The sequence below is a fragment of the Trichomonas vaginalis genome, chromosome V (assembly GCF_026262505.1).
Source record: "Trichomonas vaginalis G3 chromosome V, whole genome shotgun sequence".
Taxonomy (NCBI): Eukaryota; Parabasalia; order Trichomonadida; family Trichomonadidae; genus Trichomonas; species Trichomonas vaginalis.
The window spans coordinates 3,374,690-3,393,519 of record NC_067207.1 but is presented as its reverse complement, the minus strand read 5'-3'; the positions used below and the strand labels follow the sequence as shown (position 1 = coordinate 3,393,519).

Below are 18,830 nucleotides of genomic sequence, written 5' to 3'. Positions count from 1 at the left end.
TTGATTGAAGCCATCTTGTCTACACTGAGAAGCACTATTTGTTGTCAAATTTACATAATGATATTTACGAATATCAAATTTAAAATAAAAAAAACTTTTTTTACATAGTACTAACATAATATTTACAAACAAAACAAATATATAAAAGGTATTGTTATTTTTTGAGGATTTTCTCAACTTTGACTCTTGATGCTGTTGTATTTCTTCTTTTCTTTGGTTTTTCGCCAAAAACAGAGCCTCTCATTACGAATCTGAATGATCTATCTTCTTCTGTTTGTGTCCTTCTTCTCACTCTTGGTTCTCTTTCGCTTGCATTGAAATCAAATGATTCCGAATGAGAAGATCTTCCAGAAACAGGTCGAACACCGAGAATTATGTCTGTTTTAGGGAGAAGAAGAGAAGGACGTGATAATTCTGAGCTTTTTTCCGACCTATTCGTTCGAGTTCTTATTGGATCTTTTTTGGTTTTTACAACTCCAGAAAGAGATCTTTTTCTAGTTGTGGTTTCTGGTGCAGACAATGATTCCTTTCTTGGTTTTCTGCATTCAGATGACCTCCTTTGTGTTGGTTCTCGTGGTTTAAAGTCTTTTTGAGAAGAAAAAGAACTCGATGGAGGAGTTATTATTTGTATTGGAAGGAATTCGGCAGAATCATCATTTAAACTATGAACTCCTGCACTTGCAAGAGAAGTAAATGATTTTTCTGATGTTGTGGCTGATTTTGCTGAAATTGCAGAAATTTCACTAAATTCTTCTGTTTTTAGGGCTTCATTTTCTTTATTTAGTGCTATTTCTGAAATTTGCTGCAAGCTTTTCGCTGATTCATTGATTTGCGAAGAAATTTTCTGATTTTCAGAAATAACTTGTGAATTTTCAAAATTACTCTTCTGCGAGGTTTCAATAGTCTCATTATTATTTAATGACCTTGTTTTTATGTCAAAAGAATGTTCTGGAAATTCTGAAATATGAGATGTTGAATTTTCTGTGATTTCTTGATTACTAATGTCATAACTATGATATGTACTTGGTTGGTCTGATATTAATTGTTCTGAATTTGATTTTTCTGGTAAAATTATTTCAGAATTTTCAGGTTTATAAGGACTTTCGAACTGTAAAGGCTCACTATCATATTCCTCTTCTTCTTTAAGTTGTGATTCTTGAGTTTCTGATATCTCTCTTTGTTTAATTTTAAATTCAGGAATAATTTTAATTTCAAAATCATCTTTTGCTGTTATTTTACGATGATTCTTGATTATTTCCTTCAATGGATCATTTCTTTTCATCTTATTTCTCAAAATTTCTTTAAGAATCAAAATAATTTTCTTTGCATTTGAAATAAACCTCGATCTTGCTTTATTTCTTGATTCAGACAACTGCTGTATACCACTGATCTTATCGCATTCAGTTTTATACATCAACTCAAAGTTATTCTGCTGATCCAGCATTGTTGAGTAAATCTGGTAAAGATCATTATAAACTCCTTCGACAGGAACTATTTGTCTATTCAAAGCATCAATTTCTATATCCTTATGAAGCGATTTTTCAATGATTTGTTCTTTTTTGGCTTGTAATGCTGCTAATGAAATTTGATTTGACGATTGCAGCTGAGTTAATTGGAAATTTGTCATGTTTCCTATATGTCCTTGTCTTCTTTTGAGTATTTCTTGGAGTTCTTGGTACATTTTCGATATATTCGCTTTTAAATCATCAACATCTTTTTTATGGTCTTCTGTAATGATATTTATGAGGTCATTTAGCTTTATTGTGGTTCTTTTGAACTCTTTTTCAATGGATTTGATACTCGCAAACCGAATTTTTTTGTAATTATTGATAAATCTGTCAGAAGACATTTTTTCTTGCTTAACTGATGTATTTGTCAACTTCCTTTCCTGCTTAAGTTGTTCAGATCTTATTTCGTTCAGTTCTTTCTTCAATGTTTCCATCATTGACTGATGGGTTGACGAAATTTGACTTAATTCGTGGTTAACAATGAAAAGTTCGTCTTCGTATTGGGAATTAAGCTTCTTATATTCTGCATCTTGCTGTAAAGATATCTTTTTCATCTCAGATTCGAATTTTTCTGGATTATGAAATTGTTCAATTTCTTTTTTTAGGGTTTCTATTGAATCTACAAGCTCAATGTTCCTTCTGATCCAATTATGTTCAATTATCTCCTTCTTTCTGGCATCTTGAACGATTTGAAAACTGTTTTTTGCTGTAAAAATCTTCAAAGTTTGTTCTGCTTTCTCCATTTCACGAACAAACGTATCTCTGCTCTGTATTGTATTGTTGAGTTGTGTAATTGCGATATTAGTTTCATTTTCGAGTTGATTTGCAACAGATTTTCTGATTTCTAAACGAGAAGCCATATCATCTCTCATTAATTTAAGGCGTATATACTCTGGTGATTCTTCTTCATTTACCAACTGTCGAAGTTTAGCAAGAACTTCTGTTTCCATTTCTTGTAATTGACGAGAATTCTGAGCTTGTTTGAAAAGAAAGTTGCCCCATTCAGCTGTATCTTTCGTGTCTACTTTAAATATTGTATCTTGTAGTGTTTTAACACGTTGAAACCAACTATCAACGTCTTCGCAGTTTTTGTACATAGTATATGAGGATTTATTGTATTGATGCACTTTGTCAAGCACTTTTTCGAACAAACTTTCCGCGTAAGCATCGATTTTTCTTGTTTCTGCTTCAGTATAATCTCCAATTTCATTCTCATACTGGTTTAAATCCTGACTCACTGTATTAAATATGTTCCTATATCTTTCAGCAGCATCAGTGTACTCATCAATGTGATCTGTGCTCATTAGATATTAGGATAATATTTAAAACGACCTTTTTTTATCTCAATAAAATTTTTGACAAAAAAGTGACTTTTAAAAAATTTTTGCTCAATAAGGTTTACAAAATCTGATTCATGTCTTTTTTTGGGAATATATAATACTTTGTGACTAAATATGCAGATAACTTGATAAAAATATCATGTTATCGATTATTTTTGATTGATTTCAAAGTGGTTGAGGGCAAAAACATGAAGTTCAATGTTTTAAGTTTTAATAACTAATTCAGTGGATCATATTAAGTATATTCATTCATATTTTGTTGTATGCAATCACCGTAAGGTAGTGGCAAACCCAAATTTTAGCTAAAAGTGACAGGGAAAAAAAACGTTTAGTATTAAAAAAAAAGACCGATGAGAGCTTCGTTCGAAATATAGAGGGAACTGAGAATGCGCAACCATTCTCAGGGAATATTGGATGCTATTCCCGTTCCCTCTGTATGGAAAATTGAGGTTTTCAATGGGAGTTAAAATAATATCAAATTTATACTAATTTACTTCAAAATACAAAAGTATTTGACAGCTAAAATTAGTTACTTTAGCAAGCCTATCAATACCCTTTTACGATTATTGCTACTTTTTCGAAATAAAAGTAAAAACAAATTTATACTAATTTACTTCAAAATACAAAAGTATTTGACAGCTAAAATTAGTTACTTTAGCAAGCCTATCAATACCCTTTTACGATTATTGCTACTTTTTCGAAATAAAATAAATTTATTATCAAAAACCTTTTTTTTCTTAGTAAAAATAAAAATGTTATTTTATATCAAGTTTTTATTCATAAATTTTTATAATGTTGTATAAATTTCATTAAAATTTACGTACATATTAAGGTACTTATCTTCTACATATATAATCTTCATTAGATGTATACATGATAAATAAAATTCATAAAACATTAAAAATCAAAAAATTAGATGAACCTTGGCAATTAAACTTTATTAAATAATAGTTGTTTATAAATTATATTATATTATTATTTAATATTATTTTGATAATGAAGATTTTATTTTGCAATAATATAAACGAAATTTTTTACCTTATGAACTTTTGATGGAAATATGCAAATTTAAAATAATAAAGAAAGCCGCGAGCGAAGCGATCGGCTTAGTTCGAAGATTTTGATTCAAATCTTTGCTGATCTGTAATTCGCGGAAGCCGCGAGCGAATCGAGCGGCTTAGGTCTAAGATTTTGATTCAAATCTTTGCTTATATTCCTTAAATTCTTTATGAAACTCGCAACAGTTCCATAAAAAATTTTAAATTCTAAACTGTCGAAATTACCGATCGGTAATCACACCCTTCACGGGTGTGTCACTTTTTACAGGTGTGTCACTTTTAGCTAAAATTACCCCTACTCCTACTTAGATTTTGTGGCCTTCAATTGAGAGGTTAGTTTTGATAGAGCACGTTATAAAATTAAAAGGGAAAAATAAATAAAATTTAAACATTTAATTATATATAATGTAAGGAGTGTAATTCCAAATTTTCTAAAAACTATTCAAATTTGAGCATTTTTTTGGAAATAGTAAATCTAATATGTACATCTAATAACAACATGATTCATCACCTTTTCAAGCTCTGCAGTCAATTTTTTGAAATTTGATTGAAATAAATGTAGCAAAAATTACATTTCATTAGGGAATATATGAGTTTCTCTGGAAACAGGCTGATAAATTTTAAATTTTGTCCAATCAACATGAATGCATTGAGAAATTTGGGTTGATTTTCTGGTTGAATCTGGAACAATTCAACCATGTATAAATGGATCATGTAATCATCATGAAATGTTAGTGTTAGAGTTCAAAAGAAACAGAATGAGTGGAAATCAAACACAATCTGAATAATTTTAAACGTATACAATCTTTAAGTTTGTATTTTGAATTCTACATATATGATTGTGTAATTCGTTCTTTCAAATTTTCGGATTCAGGCATGTTTTGATAAAATTCATTCCCAAAAACGTCAATTAACAATTAAATTTAGTGTATTTTAAATATATATACGTATTATATTTTATAAATTATATTAAATTCGCAAAATTTTAAGTTTTAAACAAAAATAAAAAATGTTCAAAATATGAAATTATGCATAGGATATTAAAATTTACATGTTAGCAATTTTTTTGAATTGCTTTCAATTTTCATATTGAAATTTTTAAGATTTTTTTCTGAAATAATAAGCAAGAATATCAACCTAAATAATATTAAATTCCATGCGTTAATTTCCCCTCAAAAGTCATTGACCGCCTCTCAATCTAGATTTTGTGAGTACTTTATATCCTATAGTTTTTTCCATTTTTACATTGAACGATTTTAGACTTAGTTATCCTCAGACTGCGACAATTGCAGGTCATCAGGACCAAGTTGCAATTGAAACACATCCTATATTTCGTCATAAATACAAAGGAGTTCGTTCCTATGTTTCTCCTAAAAAATTATTTTTAAGATGGGCAACAAATCACAAGCTTCCGATTGCATGCTTCTTAGAATTTGCTATTATCATCTTATATTTCATTCTAGCATCTTCAATCCAAACAACGATGATTCCTTTCTTTCAAGATTTCGGAAGAGCCATAGATGGCTATTTCTTAGATGGGCGTGATGCCACAGAAGATGATGACATTGAAGATATATATGGTGATGCCAAAATCTATACAATGTCTGATTTACTCGATGCAATTAACGGAACACTTTATAAATACATCAATTTCACAGATTCATTCCCGTGTTCATATCCTCTAACAAGATCATCTAATATCAACCTCACTATTGATCTTTCTGATGGAGATACAAAAGTTTTTCAAATTACCGAAGAAAATATCACCGAAGTTCATGATATCGCTGAGAAATATCTTGATCAATTTACAGCATACACTATAAGTATGATCATTACATTGCATCCAAGAGAGTCTGGAACGATTGATTCGTATCATATTGGTGTCAAATCTTCCTTTGATTTCATTTTTGGAACAGGAATCATTGTATGGAAGAACCTACATGAAAGATCTATCAGATATTCAAAGAAAGCAACTTCTTCTATGTTATCCCAGTATACAATTACAAGCTCTATATTAATTATAGTATTTTCCTTGATCTGCTGTATCTTGACAGTTATCTCGCTTATTCAATTCTACAAAAAGGCCAAAGAAAAAGCAATTATTGAAAGAACATCAGTTCTCAAGTACTTTTGGGCCAAACTTGACCTCTGGGATCCCATATCCTTCCTTTTAGATGCTGTGTCTATCACTTGTGTCTCAATATTCCTTCAATACGGTAAAGATGTAAATGATGGATTGCCATGGCCGATGTTTATGCTTAGTTTATCCTCTTTCTGTCATTCCTTTGTCCTTTTCAAGTTCTTTAGGCTTGTTCCTTCGCTTTTTATCATTGTTCGCATGTTAAATTTGGGAATTGGTCCGGTTTTAAAGTTTTTAGTTGGCTGCTTACCTTTCTTCTTCGGATACATATACGTTGGAGTCTGTCTCTTCGGTTGATACAGTCCTCATTACACATCTCCACGACAAGCAGCAAAATTACTCATTTCTGCATGCAACGGTAACTATTTGTTGGATGGTTATGATGAGATGGCTTATGGAGCTGATAAATCTAAGCTTATTCCGTCGATATACTTTACATCATTTATTTTCCAGGGATTATGTATCTGGTTTTACGTTACTCTCGCCATTTTCCATGAACTCCTTGAGAAACTCCTCGAAGAAGATAAAGAAAGGCCAAATAGCGAAGAATACGAAAAGATTCCTCCAATTAGGTTCTTTGAAAACACAGGAAGCAGTAATAATGGAAACTCATTATATACATAAGTACTTGGTACTTATTTTATCATATATTATGTATAAATATAGAATGTTTAGACAATTTTCTTTTTTTTTCTTTCAAAATTAAAAAATATTTAGATACACTTCCATTTCATTGATAATGAAGACTAATGCCTTTGATCTGTATCAGAATATCCAAATTTTGAAGATTGATGTAGATAATTTTTCAAATAAATGACAAATATTTGTGGCTTTGGCAATACTATTCCGTTTCATATATAATGAATTCAAGGTTTTATCTTGAATCCAAAAAAAAATATAATTATTCACACAAAATTTATAACAATCATTCTATTCTTTTCTCCGCGTAATTCCAAATTGCCCCGTTATTATAGGAATTACGCATTCGAACTTGGAAAAATAACGAATAATTCGCAATCACAGGATAATATCCTTTCATTTGAGGATATTTCTTATTTTCAACAGCAAATATGATTTTGTCCACGCAATCAACAGTTAATTCGATATCGCATGCACCTTGTCCTTCATAAAAATTGATATTTGGATGAACAACACCAATATTATAAATTCCGAAACAAGCAAGAACAATATTATCTGGTAAATCTATCTTATTCGCAAACAAGCACACAACGCCTGTTTCATTATGCATAAACATTGAATTAAACAACAAGCTGCCGCCACTTCCAATCAAAACTTTCGTTTCTGCAAACAAACGACCTGTGTCTACTAATTTCTCTTGCAATTGAATTTCTTGGAAATTTATATTGGGGAATTTCACTTTCAATGCATTAAGCAATTCCTTTATGTTCGTGAAGTATCGTCTTTCATTCGGTCTTCTGTTGATAATGTTGTATTTTGTTGGTTCTATTTGGTCAAATTTCAAATTCGATCTGAAATATTTCGAAACTCTCGGTAATCCGAGATGATCAAACTCATGAGTGTTCTCATATGCATGTATGTAGTAGAGCTTATGCACAAGAACAAATCCGTTGATTTTAGAATCATAAGGATGAATGTGAGTCAATCCCATCGCATCAAGATGTTCTTTAAATTTATCATTCCAATTATAGTTATGAAATACATATAATTCTTGATTCAGTACATCATCGGGGTACATAACTAGTGTTGCAAGTATATCGTGGAGGAAGTGTCCATATGTGTTGAACGGCATCCTGACAAAAATCCCAAATGGAACTATATCTTTGCAAGTGATTCGTTGCTGAGGATATTTTTCATGAAAATCATATTTTAATAAGGTACCATTATAATATATTCCTTCTTTCCAAACAAGAACATTTTCTAGTTGATAATATCTACCTTTGGATCGAAAAATTCTATCAAACGGGATGGAAACAAAATCTAAATTTGTTTGATTTGTTATATAATAGGAATTGATATATTCTTTCCATCTATTATTAATAAGCATTATTTCTTTGAAAGGAAGATTTATAGACGTGTCTAGTATCCATTTAATATCCCATGCCAAAAAATTAAATTTACGAGGATCTTCTAATATGAATCTGGCATTACCTGGATAAGAATATAGTATTGTTAAAGTATACAATATCATTATAATTGATAGAAATTTTTCAACGGGATGACGCCCCTTATAGCGCATTGAAAAAGCAATAAATAAAAATGAGTTATTATTATGCAAACAGAAATTTAATGACCATATATTTCATAGGTAAGAGAATAACATCGACTGTTATCAACTATTCATTCAAGAATGAATATGATACTTTATTTATATATCAAAAAAGTAGTTCTTTTCTTACGTTCACTCGTTTGACAATGATATTTGGTTAAACCTTGCAGAAAAATTAATTCAAGTAAACGATCAGGTTTTGAAATGATCCTTTATTAAAAAATTTAAAAATTATTGCACCGCCCGGGAATCGAACCCGGACCCCCACCTTGGCAAGGTGAAATTCTACCATTAGACCAGCGGTGCTTCACATATTTCTTAAAATTAAATAATCCATAATATATATATAATTATGCCAGTCTTTAGTTTAAAAATAAAAGTAGCTATTCTAGATCCGCCTTCATTCAGATTGATTTTCCAAGAAATTTTGAACACTATTTGAACATATAAATAAAATTTATGATTATTACATGCTATTTGAAAACGAACTGTAAAACGTTTGGATTCCGATACAGTTCTCATGCAAATTCTGTCTTAAACGTTATTCATTCTCATATAAATATATTCTGACTCATTTTCCTTTTCTTCTCTATTGTTAATATGATTGTATTCTTGTATTTAATTCTATCTTTTGATATTACTTTCCCTTCTCTAATATTTGACATGAGAAAAATGGAGACTTTTCAGATAAATCCAAAAAATATGTGAGTAAACAAGTAGTTTGCAAATGACTGTATAGATTATAATGATAGTGGCTATAAAACGCCACCCAATTTTTTTTGGATAGAAATTGGTAAGGAAAAACAAATTATGCATATGAGATTTATGATTTCATCATGTGTATGGATCCATTACTGCTGTTTTTGGTCTTATATGTGATGGTTACTTCATTCATTTTATTTTTGAGAAGATTTATCGTAGAATCAATTTGTTTACTTCACTTTTTGAAAAGGTTACAAAGTAGCGATAAAATATGCCAGCTTAATAAACCTTAGGCATACAATAAAAAAGCAGATTACAATTTGTTCACTCAAAACTGATAAACTTACTCACAATTATTTACAATTTTATTTTTGCAATCACCATAAAATTATTCAAAAAGTTTATCATAATAAGCTGTTTTGAACCATATCACCTTTTTCAATCAAATTTTAGGCAATTATGCAAGTTCGACACCCGACCATTGTCATTAGTATATTATTTTTATAAAATTAGAATCTATGCATTACATTAATAATAATGATTAGATAAAAATTAAATTTTCTAAATATTTAAAATTGAAATTCTGATGTTTTGAGAAGACTTTTGTAAAATGGAAAAATATATAGCTTTATTGTATCTGGTTGGATTTACTAATAACTTATCTTTTTGAATGTGGGAGTTGAAATAAAACTGTAATATTACAATAGCTATAATATTCATTATACGTTGAGTATATTATATTCTTTTCATGGAAATAAAATCGCTTTCAATTTATAACGATAAATGTGTCATTGAAAAAGTCATTGTACACCATGATTTGTCCGATTTACATTTACCTCACAATCCAAAATGGCCGACTGCTCTGACCCAGCAATTCGTGAAGCTTACGAGGAAGTCCGCAAGGACAACGTCGACACAAACTGGCTCCTCTGCACATACGCTGAGGGCTCAGACAAGGTCTTCGCTCTTGTCGGCAAGGGCACAGGTGGCCTCGACGAGCTCAAGGAGCACCTCAACGAAAAATTCCGTGGCTTCGGCTACCTTCGCTGCACAACAGGTGATGAACTTTCTGTTCGCTCCAAGTTCGTTTTCATTACATACTGTGGTGAGAAGGTTCGCCTTATCCACCGCACAAAGCTTACAGTCCACAAGGCTGATATCCTCCGCGTCATCCAGCAGGTTTCCATCTCTGTTGATGCTTCCACACCAGATGAACTCAACATGGAGGACATTAACGCTCGCCTCTTCAAGGCTGGTGGTGCTCACTACAACCAGTAAATGATTTCATATATATTTATGTAACTTAAATCTTTTTTCATTCTGGCGAAATTAATGTTACCACATAATATGTCATAATATCTGACCAATGACCTTTGAGTTACCTTAGCCACTACAAAATCTATATAAATAACATTTATCAGGAAACTTTATCCTAATTACGCCATTTTATTATCAAAGGTGTAATTTGTTATTTAAAGTATTCAAAAATGATGTTTCGATATGGGTAAAGCAATACCTGTGTACTTTCGAATAATATAGTTTATATAAAAATAAAGCTAATTAGAATAATTTAAAACTGTATAAATTGAAGCCCAAGTGAATACCATTAATGCAAGGCCATTTAATAATCCTTCCATAACTGGGCTATCTCTCTCACCAAATAAGTCTTGTGCATTAAGTACGTTGTTAACCCAATACTGTGATAGAAAAACTGAAACGCCAACAAAAATTGCAAATCCTGTTAAGAATCCTTTGATTCTGAGGAAACCAAGAGAAATACCAATAACCAAACCTAAGAGAAGCTTGATCCAGAAAAGAGCGATCTTGATATCTTCTTTAGTCCATGTTCCTTGGCCTTTCAAGAAACGGGAGACAATGGAAATTTGGGATTCTTTCTCTAACTTTGGAGCCATTAATTTGCAAGGATGAAAAAAAAATATTTACAAATTAATTCAAAATACGAAAAAAATTAAAGAACCTAAATCGAACTTGCTATTTTATTTGATTTTTTAAGGATATGAATTAATTATGTGTACAAAAAACAAATTTTAATATAATTTTGAAATTCTCACTAACTTATCAAAATGAAATTTTAATTCTTCAAGATTTTTCCAACAATAGAAGTTATTTAAAATTTTCGCTTATTGTATGTTTGATATCTAAAAGAGAAATCATGATTTGTTTCTATCTGTCAATTTGTCACTTTTCTCACGTGTCGCTTTTTAGATGATTTTAGGACTTCTTTCTTTCCATATAAAATCAGCAGAGATTACCTGCAGATCAGAGCTCAAACATGCTGATCCAATATCTGGATACAAATTAGCATGGCTTGGCGTTGTTACAAGACACGGAATTCGTACACCAATGGATTCTTGGACTCCAAAGGATGTTTCAGGTACTTGGAATTGCGATAACTCCGAAGCATCTGCTCCTCGTATGCATGTCAGTCCTTATAATGGATTTCGTCGTCGTTTCCAAAGAGTTATCGATCCAAAATATGCACCTTTCACACCAAACTGCGAAGCTGGAGAATTAACCGTTGAAGGAATGGAGATGCATTATGAGCTCGGAAACTTCTATAGGAAGTGGCTTGTTAACGAAACTCAATTCTTACCACCATATTTCGATAAGGATCAAGTTTCAGTTCGCTCTTCCAAAGTTGAAAGATGTCTTAGATCAGCAGTTAGTTTCCTTAATGGATTCTATCCGCCAGCAAAACCCGGTGAGCATATTCAGATTATCACCGGATCCGATTACAGAGAGTTCCTATACCCAGCAGCCAGTGGATGTGCGGATCTTCAGAAAGTTTGGGATGATTTCACAGCAACTCAAGTTTTCAAAGATAGAATGGCCCGTTCTAAGGCATTATATGATAATATCTATAAGGCAATCAACCTTACAGCCGATGATACAAATTGGATGTTTATTGGTGACTGGATTTCTTCATATATGTGCAGTGATCAAGAAATCCCAATCGTAAAGTTCACCGAAGAGCAAACAGTTCAGGCTTTGAAGGATATTGCTTATTTCAGCTATGGCTTCTTCGGAACTAACAGAGCCGTCGCTGCATCACCAATTTGGCGTCATATCTTCGCAGACATTGACGATTTCATCGCCAAGAAACCATCGTCTACAAAATTCAGACTATACTCTGCTCACGATACTACTATTGCTGCTTTACTGACAAGCCTTGGCTTTACAGATGATAAATTACCACCGTTCAGATCCCACCTCGATCTTGAGCTCTGGCAGAAAGGCTCTAAGTACTTATTTAGAGTTGTTTTCAACGGAATTCCAATGGGTGTCGATTTCATGAAAAATGAAAACGCCAACAATTATGCAGCCTTCAAACAAGCATTGGCCAAACGTGGTGACCTTAAATGGTGCCTTCAGGAGTATCCAACCAATTAAGTGAAAAATGTTTTCATCAAACACTGCTTTTAGCTGTTATAAGTAGTATAGTTTCATTAAAAGTTTATTTATTAAGTAACTATATTCCCTCTTTTTAATCTGTTATACCATTTTCTTGAAAATTAAAATTATATTCTAAGAATTAATTGATATTTGATTAATTTAAATAGTTATTTATAATTCATGTGATTAATAATAAAGAATGGCTTATTTGTTTTGACGTAAAACCATCTTTTAATTCTTAAATTTTCCAAATTTTTTTTAAAATTAAAAAAATGAGAATCAGATTTTAGAGTATTCTTATCAAAAAATTTAATTCCTAAAAAATTTGGAGATATTACAAGACTAAAAAAGACATTCTTTATAGAGTATTGTAGAATAACTCACAAAAATCAGAGTTTAAAGCTAATTTTGATCATTTCAGGGATATTTATTAAATATTCTTCAGAACAACAAGAAATTCTATTTCAACATCATACAGTGGAAGAATGTATTACAGAATTACTTTATAATTCTTGATTTTTCATTCAATTTTTTTAGCAATAGATATTATATCTCTCGATACAGAATCTCCAATACAACTAGTTTCTTTTAAAGTGATTTTAGCATTTCATTCGATGATTGATTGTAAATATCACAATTTTTGAGAACACACGGAACTCATACGGGAATTTGTTTGGATAGAATCTCCATAAAATCAGACGTTTTAAACCATCATACCAGCACATCATGCTCTAATATACTGCATAATAAATAGTAACATACACAAATTACGTTTATGACAAAATTAATTAGGTAATAATTGTTTCGCGTTGTTGCGTTTGGATCTCATTTCATCATGCCGGAGCTAGGTGACTTACTCCTGAAGCAAAATTCACATGCGTCAAAAACCCAGACAGCTGTCAAGACCAGCATAGCTTATATAGGAGTTTCTATGAGTTCGGTTTCTGAATTCAAATAATGAACCAACCAAAATCAAGTAGCAACAATCGATTCTCAATTGTTACGCAAGGATCTTTATTTTCTGTACCTCCTCCCGTTCTCTCACCTCAACGAAAAGGTACGAAAGAGAAAGGGAAGAAAAAGCCAAACCCTTACTTCCTTTTTTGTCAAGAGAGACGCACAGAGTTACACGCACAGAATCCCCAGACAACAAGTCGTGAAATTACCAAGCAACTCGCTGAAGAGTGGAAGAGTTTAAGTGATCAACAAAAACAAAAATACAACGAAGCCTATAGAAATAGTTCACCAAAGAAACAAGAAACCATGCCAAATCTAGGAGACCAGATATATTTACAAGTTGTATCAACAGATGGAAAAGTTCTTGCGATTCCAGCTTATAAGATTGAGAAGACCACAAAATAACAACTCATATAAGATAAGAAACATATCCCCTCCATTGAAAGACTATAATCTTCGTTCACGAAATTATTATTTTCGGAAAGAAAATGAGCTATGCGAGTTTTGACCTCTGCAATGAGACATACCATTGATGACGATATATTTTCTATTCCAATATTTTTAGTAATTCTTTGCTTTAGATTGCTTCAATTTATTTTTGAATACAACCACCAGAATTTCCCATGAAACAGCCTATTTTTGCTATCCAATGAGGTTGTTATACGAAAAGTTTTGACAAAATAAAACTATATCTTTATGTCAAGATAAAACAATTAAAAATTATTCTGTAAATAACATTTATTATATTTTGAAATTGCTTGCTATCACAATCAAAGGTCCAAACAACCGGTGTTTGGACTTTGATGAAATCAGCAAACAATTTATTGCTTGCTTGACTTTAAATCAGCAATAGTGTATTGATATGAGCCGAAAATCCCAATGCAGTAACATTATATGCATGAAACCATGAAATTACGGATTTCGGTCGGACAAAATTTTTCATTCTAGGCCTTGGCGAAGGTAGGAATGGTATGGGCATCTCAAATGAAGTCATCAAGGAAGACCGAATTTTCATAGCTTGTCGTTGGAGTTGAGATTTCGAACTCGTCATTCCAACTGTTCATAGGAAGCATAATCGGATCATCGTAGAAGATATCTTCAGTCTTGATTTCATCAGGATTTTGAGGTACAAGTGGCTCAACCTTTGGTTTTGGTTGCGGTGTAATGAAGATTGGGGTTGGAAGTGGCTTTGTTTCACGAACTGTTGGCTGTGGTGTCATCATTCCCTTCTTTCTAAGTGTCCACTGTCTTAGTTCAGAGTAGTTCACCTTCAGCTTTGGAATTAAACCAACTAATTCCTGACTGGCTGCATTACTGCAGGGGAAGGGGACGTATTTAAGTCTGTGAAGGGATCCATTGATTGAGCTCTTGCACTTACCAATCAAAATACTGAGCTGGTGAGTATTAATTGCGATACCATCAGAGAGGAAGCAAACACCACAAACTAAGCAGCGTTTCCAATCATCTCCATCAGACTTGTTGGTATATGTCTTAATTTCATCGAGCATTTCGTTGAAATTATCAAGTCTTTTGTTTCTGCAGTTTCTGCACTCAGAAGAGCTGAGTTTCTTTTGAAGATCTTGATAAGTATCTTGATCGCAGTTGTTCAAAAGTTCCCAATATGTCGGTGTCTCTGGCATTGCTGTTTTGGCTGAGCAAGCAAATAAAAAATGTCGATTTTTGAATGATTTACAAAAGTTCAGAAAAAAGCGAAAATTTAAACGTGATTCTGACAAAGACTATCAATCAATTATACTAGTAATTACACAGTGATTAAAATTATATAAATTCTGCCGCATGTCCGTAAAAACGTACAAAATATTAAAAAACGTATACAGGAACGGGCCAACGTATTTTCATAAAAATTCGGTAATATCCAAAATCTCTACACTGAACAGACGAAAGAAATTTGAACTAAAAGCAAAAAGATTGTCCTTTTCAAAATTTCAAAATACATTTCTTTGTCCGGCAAAACGAAATTATGGATAAAAATATCTACTCAATCCAATTATATGATTTCCCATTTCAGGTCTTTTTCCACGCGTGGACAAATTAGGTCGTTATCTTGTTTTGCTCAGAATTATGAGATATCAGCATTATATGATATTACTTGCCATAATGAGGTACAATGAACCATTACGATCATATTAATCTTAGATTATATCATAGAAGAAATAAAAATGAAAAATAAGAATCTCAAATAAGGTTAAATACCATTACCTTTCTCAAAGAATCGAGCCCAAGTATAATGGAATAGATGTAAAGAGACAATTCACTAAATAAAATATTGAACATAATTTTTTTATATCATTTCCAAACAAAAAACATCGAAGAAGAATATATGGAAGGTCAACATCTTTTTAATATGAAAACCATTGCATCTCATTAGAAATCTCAAGATCTTCTCAATAAATTTTGGCTAAATAATATAAATCAAATTAGGTAACAAAATATAGATATCATTTAAGTCTATTATTTACAAGCATTACAATACTTGAAAGAAAAATTTCAACAATTTAATGTTTTGTTGATCTCTTAACAACATTATCGTCATCTTTCTTTTCATCAGCAACATTCTCCTCTTCTTTCTTTTCTTCGTTGGTTTCTTCTTCTTCCTCTTCTTCATCGTAGTCTTCTTCTTCATTTTCTTTTTCGTTTGTTTCTTTAGGCTTAGCTTTAGCTTCTTCAACACTGGCTGCAAGCTGAGCTCTCTTTCTGTTCATGTAATATTGGAATAATGAATAAAGTTGGTAAACAATAACGCCACCAACAGACATGATTATAAACCACATGGATTGGAAAATTATACTTTCTTTGGGCTTCTTTATAATAACTGTTTCGGAATTTCCATCTGGGTATAAAATTAAAATTTTGATAACTGTATGTGAGCAAAATGAAACATGAACTTTGTGATCACCTACTTGAATATCAGAAGAAATAAGAGGTGGTGATGTTTGTGTCAAATTGAAATCGTAAATTTTTTCGTCATATGTAATATTTCCAGATAAGTCAACGAAACTTAAATTGATGTATAGTGGGTTTCCTTCGTATTCAGTAATAATGTAATTCTTGATTGATTGATAAGTTAGATTGAAATCTAAATTTTGGAATTGGGGAGTGCCAGTTGAAAAAACTGTGCCTCCTGACCATCTTCCCAATAAAACATCGGAAATTGACTTTGATGATCCAATGGAGAACAATGCGGCTAACATTCTAATTTGTCACTTTTTATATTATCGGCGTGTAGCGAAGATTTTATAAAAATTATCACATCGAAGCTTTTCTCCATTTCACATTCACTCATACTGAATATTACTTTTTTATGACTTCTTGTTGATTTCTCTAGTTCTTCCAAAAGAAATATCTTCTATTATAATAGAGAAATTAGATTCAGAATATGTCTAACGTCAAGTTATACAAAGATTTAAATGAAAACAAATTTTGGATTAGATGGAAAAACAAGGGTTTCTATCATTCGTACTGAAATAAATTCCATAATGAAGTGTTAAAGACAATTTAGACTATTTTTTTCCTTCAAATTCCTATAGGTAGATTTCGATTTATAGACTGAATGAAACTTATATGTCATAGTGCTGATATCACTTATCAGACTCAAAAAATATATCACCCTACTTATAAGTTAGCTGTTTCATATATATATGATTAAAGTCATCATCAATTTTTCACATAAAATAGAGTATTAAAATGGGAAAGAAAAATAATGTTTAATTTATCAAGTTGGTGTAAGCATTCTCTAAATCTTTTATAGATCATCATCTATTTCTTCTATTTCATCATTCTCTCGGTAAATTGGGACAACTCCAAACTCATTAAATGTTTCAGAATCTTTGATTTCATTGTGAATTTCATTGAGAATTTCTTCAAATTCGTGGATAGGAACAGTGATGTCCTGATCTCTCAAAATGTCATGACATGATGATGTTGAACATTTATATGAATATTTTCGACAGTTTTTAGTATTATAATCTTCATGAATAGTTTGATTCGACATTATCTTGTGATATCTAACTCCAGAATAGTTACAAGCAACATTAAACCAGTTTCTACAACTATAATTAAGTGGAAGAATTTCTAACAAATGTGTCTTTCGTTTTGAACAATAATTATTCATGAAAACAACATTTGTTAATCCACTTCCATGAACACCAATAACAAAACTACATCGTGCAAAGTAATACAACTGATCTCGCGGATGCATATGATCAAGATTGATGTTGATAACTTCACAATCATTAAAAATTTTTTTAATTGTTAAATAAAATTCATTTTGATTTGTAATGTTTCGTTTCGAGGTATTTCGATCGATAATTAATACCAATGGCTTGTTATTGATACCAAAACCTAGTAATGAAACATTATTAAGCAAAAGAGTTTGATTTCGAAGATTATTATAATCTGATCTTAAAAAATTGTATGAAAATGATATAGAATCATCAAAAGGACGATTGTCGTATGGATTATCTTCGAATTTGTCTATACCTACATAGCAATGTTCCATTAAAAAGTCATTTTCGCGTTCAAGAATTTTGATTTCACCAATTGTTTGTAAATACTCAGAAAATTCAAGGTCACCGTAATGGTGAACAAAAATTGTTCGGTTTTCGCGGTTGTCTTTTGTAAAATATTTGGTGAATGTCAAAAATGGGACAATGAAGTCGAAAATAGAGTGCCAAAGCATCTGCTCGTTCCAAAACGTGCCGTAAACATATGAATTACCTCTTATTATAGGAATTGTGTCATTATAAAGTGTTTTCATGATAATTGGTTCGCCATTCCATCTTTCGTCTATTTTATCGAAAGGAGGAGCTCTAGGACCCGGTACAAGGAATGGTTTATCAAAGTTTATCTCTGCTTTACTGTAAAATGTGAAGTTTTTATTGATAAATCCGATATTTTTTCCTTCACACCAACGTGTTTCGTAGAATTTGTTATGACACTTGAATCTTGAGTAATTAGACTGAACGAATTCGGTTGTGTTGAGTGAAATTTTGAATTTTCTTTCTTGGCCGCATTTTAATGTCGCTTTGTAGTTTGCGATGAATGGCATAAAGAAGTCTAAATGAAAAGCTGTTTCATTTATTATAGAAACATCTGCTGTATTTGTAGGAAAGAAGATATTTTGCCCTTGATAAGATGTTTTGAGAGAAAAATATGAAGATATATTCGAATTTATTTGGCCGATATGATGAACTACTATTGTGTCATTGAATGTTTCAACATTTGTTATAGTATCACAAACGTTCGCTAATCGAAGTGAAAAATCAAAGACAAACAATGAAACAAATGAAGAATAAAGTAGAAAACTCATATCAACTATCAATAAATAACTAATAACATTGCATTAGAATAGATTTATATGCAAATCGCAATGATCACTCAATAACTTAATTTTTTTTACCTTTATTCTTACTTTTTCTCAATGAAATGATGTTAGATGATGTA

General features: G+C 31.4%; 11 protein-coding genes and 1 non-coding gene across 12 annotated transcripts, besides 3 other annotated features; 5 read left to right on the top strand and 7 right to left on the bottom strand.

The window, feature by feature from the left end:
* Window positions 1-24: 24 nt before the first annotated feature.
* TVAGG3_0271860 (uncharacterized protein) lies at window positions 25-2,847 on the bottom strand (the record flags this gene model as incomplete). The annotated part of the gene is made up of 1 exon (XM_001580912.1): window positions 155-2,812. The coding sequence occupies one exon, from the start codon at window positions 2,810-2,812 to the stop codon at window positions 155-157; it is 2,658 nt and encodes an 885-aa protein (XP_001580962.1).
* A 285-nt stretch (window positions 2,848-3,132) lies between these two features.
* Window positions 3,133-3,162: a terminal%2Cinverted (terminal inverted repeat of MuDR-3_TvMULE3 transposon ID:TVAGG3_0271850).
* Window positions 3,133-4,207: a mobile genetic element.
* Window positions 4,178-4,207: a terminal%2Cinverted (terminal inverted repeat of MuDR-3_TvMULE3 transposon ID:TVAGG3_0271850).
* A 1,182-nt stretch (window positions 4,208-5,389) lies between these two features.
* On the top strand, window positions 5,390-6,343 carry TVAGG3_0271830 (mucolipin family; the record flags this gene model as incomplete). The annotated part of the gene is made up of 1 exon (XM_001580911.1): window positions 5,390-6,343. The coding sequence occupies one exon, from the start codon at window positions 5,390-5,392 to the stop codon at window positions 6,341-6,343; it is 954 nt and encodes a 317-aa protein (XP_001580961.1).
* A 90-nt stretch (window positions 6,344-6,433) lies between these two features.
* TVAGG3_0271840 (uncharacterized protein) lies at window positions 6,434-6,670 on the top strand (the record flags this gene model as incomplete). Its single annotated transcript, XM_001580910.1, has 1 exon — window positions 6,434-6,670. One exon carries the CDS (start codon window positions 6,434-6,436, stop codon window positions 6,668-6,670), a length of 237 nt encoding a protein of 78 aa, XP_001580960.1.
* Window positions 6,671-6,720: 50 nt separating this feature from the next.
* TVAGG3_0271820 (protein of unknown function, DUF563 family) lies at window positions 6,721-8,269 on the bottom strand (the record flags this gene model as incomplete). The annotated part of the gene is made up of 1 exon (XM_001580909.1): window positions 6,972-7,817. The coding sequence occupies one exon, from the start codon at window positions 7,815-7,817 to the stop codon at window positions 6,972-6,974; it is 846 nt and encodes a 281-aa protein (XP_001580959.1).
* Window positions 8,270-8,529: 260 nt separating this feature from the next.
* Window positions 8,530-8,600, bottom strand: TVAGG3_0271810. Its single transcript has one exon. It is a non-coding gene; the product is annotated as a tRNA-Gly (tRNA).
* Window positions 8,601-9,818: 1,218 nt separating this feature from the next.
* Window positions 9,819-10,299, top strand: TVAGG3_0271800 (actin binding; the record flags this gene model as incomplete). The annotated part of the gene is made up of 1 exon (XM_001580908.2): window positions 9,846-10,274. The coding sequence occupies one exon, from the start codon at window positions 9,846-9,848 to the stop codon at window positions 10,272-10,274; it is 429 nt and encodes a 142-aa protein (XP_001580958.1).
* An 82-nt stretch (window positions 10,300-10,381) lies between these two features.
* Window positions 10,382-10,976, bottom strand: TVAGG3_0271790 (Rab5-interacting protein C20ORF24 family; the record flags this gene model as incomplete). The annotated part of the gene is made up of 1 exon (XM_001580907.2): window positions 10,553-10,909. The coding sequence occupies one exon, from the start codon at window positions 10,907-10,909 to the stop codon at window positions 10,553-10,555; it is 357 nt and encodes a 118-aa protein (XP_001580957.1).
* A 246-nt stretch (window positions 10,977-11,222) lies between these two features.
* On the top strand, window positions 11,223-12,486 carry TVAGG3_0271780 (histidine acid phosphatase; the record flags this gene model as incomplete). The annotated part of the gene is made up of 1 exon (XM_001580906.1): window positions 11,223-12,407. One exon carries the CDS (start codon window positions 11,223-11,225, stop codon window positions 12,405-12,407), a length of 1,185 nt encoding a protein of 394 aa, XP_001580956.1.
* Window positions 12,487-13,075: 589 nt separating this feature from the next.
* Window positions 13,076-14,016, top strand: TVAGG3_0271770 (HMG-box family; the record flags this gene model as incomplete). Its single annotated transcript, XM_001580905.1, has 1 exon — window positions 13,368-13,772. The coding sequence occupies one exon, from the start codon at window positions 13,368-13,370 to the stop codon at window positions 13,770-13,772; it is 405 nt and encodes a 134-aa protein (XP_001580955.1).
* A 71-nt stretch (window positions 14,017-14,087) lies between these two features.
* TVAGG3_0271760 (transcription-initiator DNA-binding domain ibd family) lies at window positions 14,088-15,011 on the bottom strand (the record flags this gene model as incomplete). Its single annotated transcript, XM_001580904.2, has 1 exon — window positions 14,348-15,007. The coding sequence occupies one exon, from the start codon at window positions 15,005-15,007 to the stop codon at window positions 14,348-14,350; it is 660 nt and encodes a 219-aa protein (XP_001580954.1).
* Window positions 15,012-15,815: 804 nt separating this feature from the next.
* Window positions 15,816-16,579, bottom strand: TVAGG3_0271750 (uncharacterized protein; the record flags this gene model as incomplete). The annotated part of the gene is made up of 1 exon (XM_001580903.1): window positions 15,884-16,579. One exon carries the CDS (start codon window positions 16,577-16,579, stop codon window positions 15,884-15,886), a length of 696 nt encoding a protein of 231 aa, XP_001580953.1.
* Window positions 16,580-17,073: 494 nt separating this feature from the next.
* TVAGG3_0271740 (glycosyltransferase 61 family) lies at window positions 17,074-18,757 on the bottom strand (the record flags this gene model as incomplete). Its single annotated transcript, XM_001580902.1, has 1 exon — window positions 17,131-18,435. The coding sequence occupies one exon, from the start codon at window positions 18,433-18,435 to the stop codon at window positions 17,131-17,133; it is 1,305 nt and encodes a 434-aa protein (XP_001580952.1).
* Window positions 18,758-18,830: the final 73 nt, after the last annotated feature.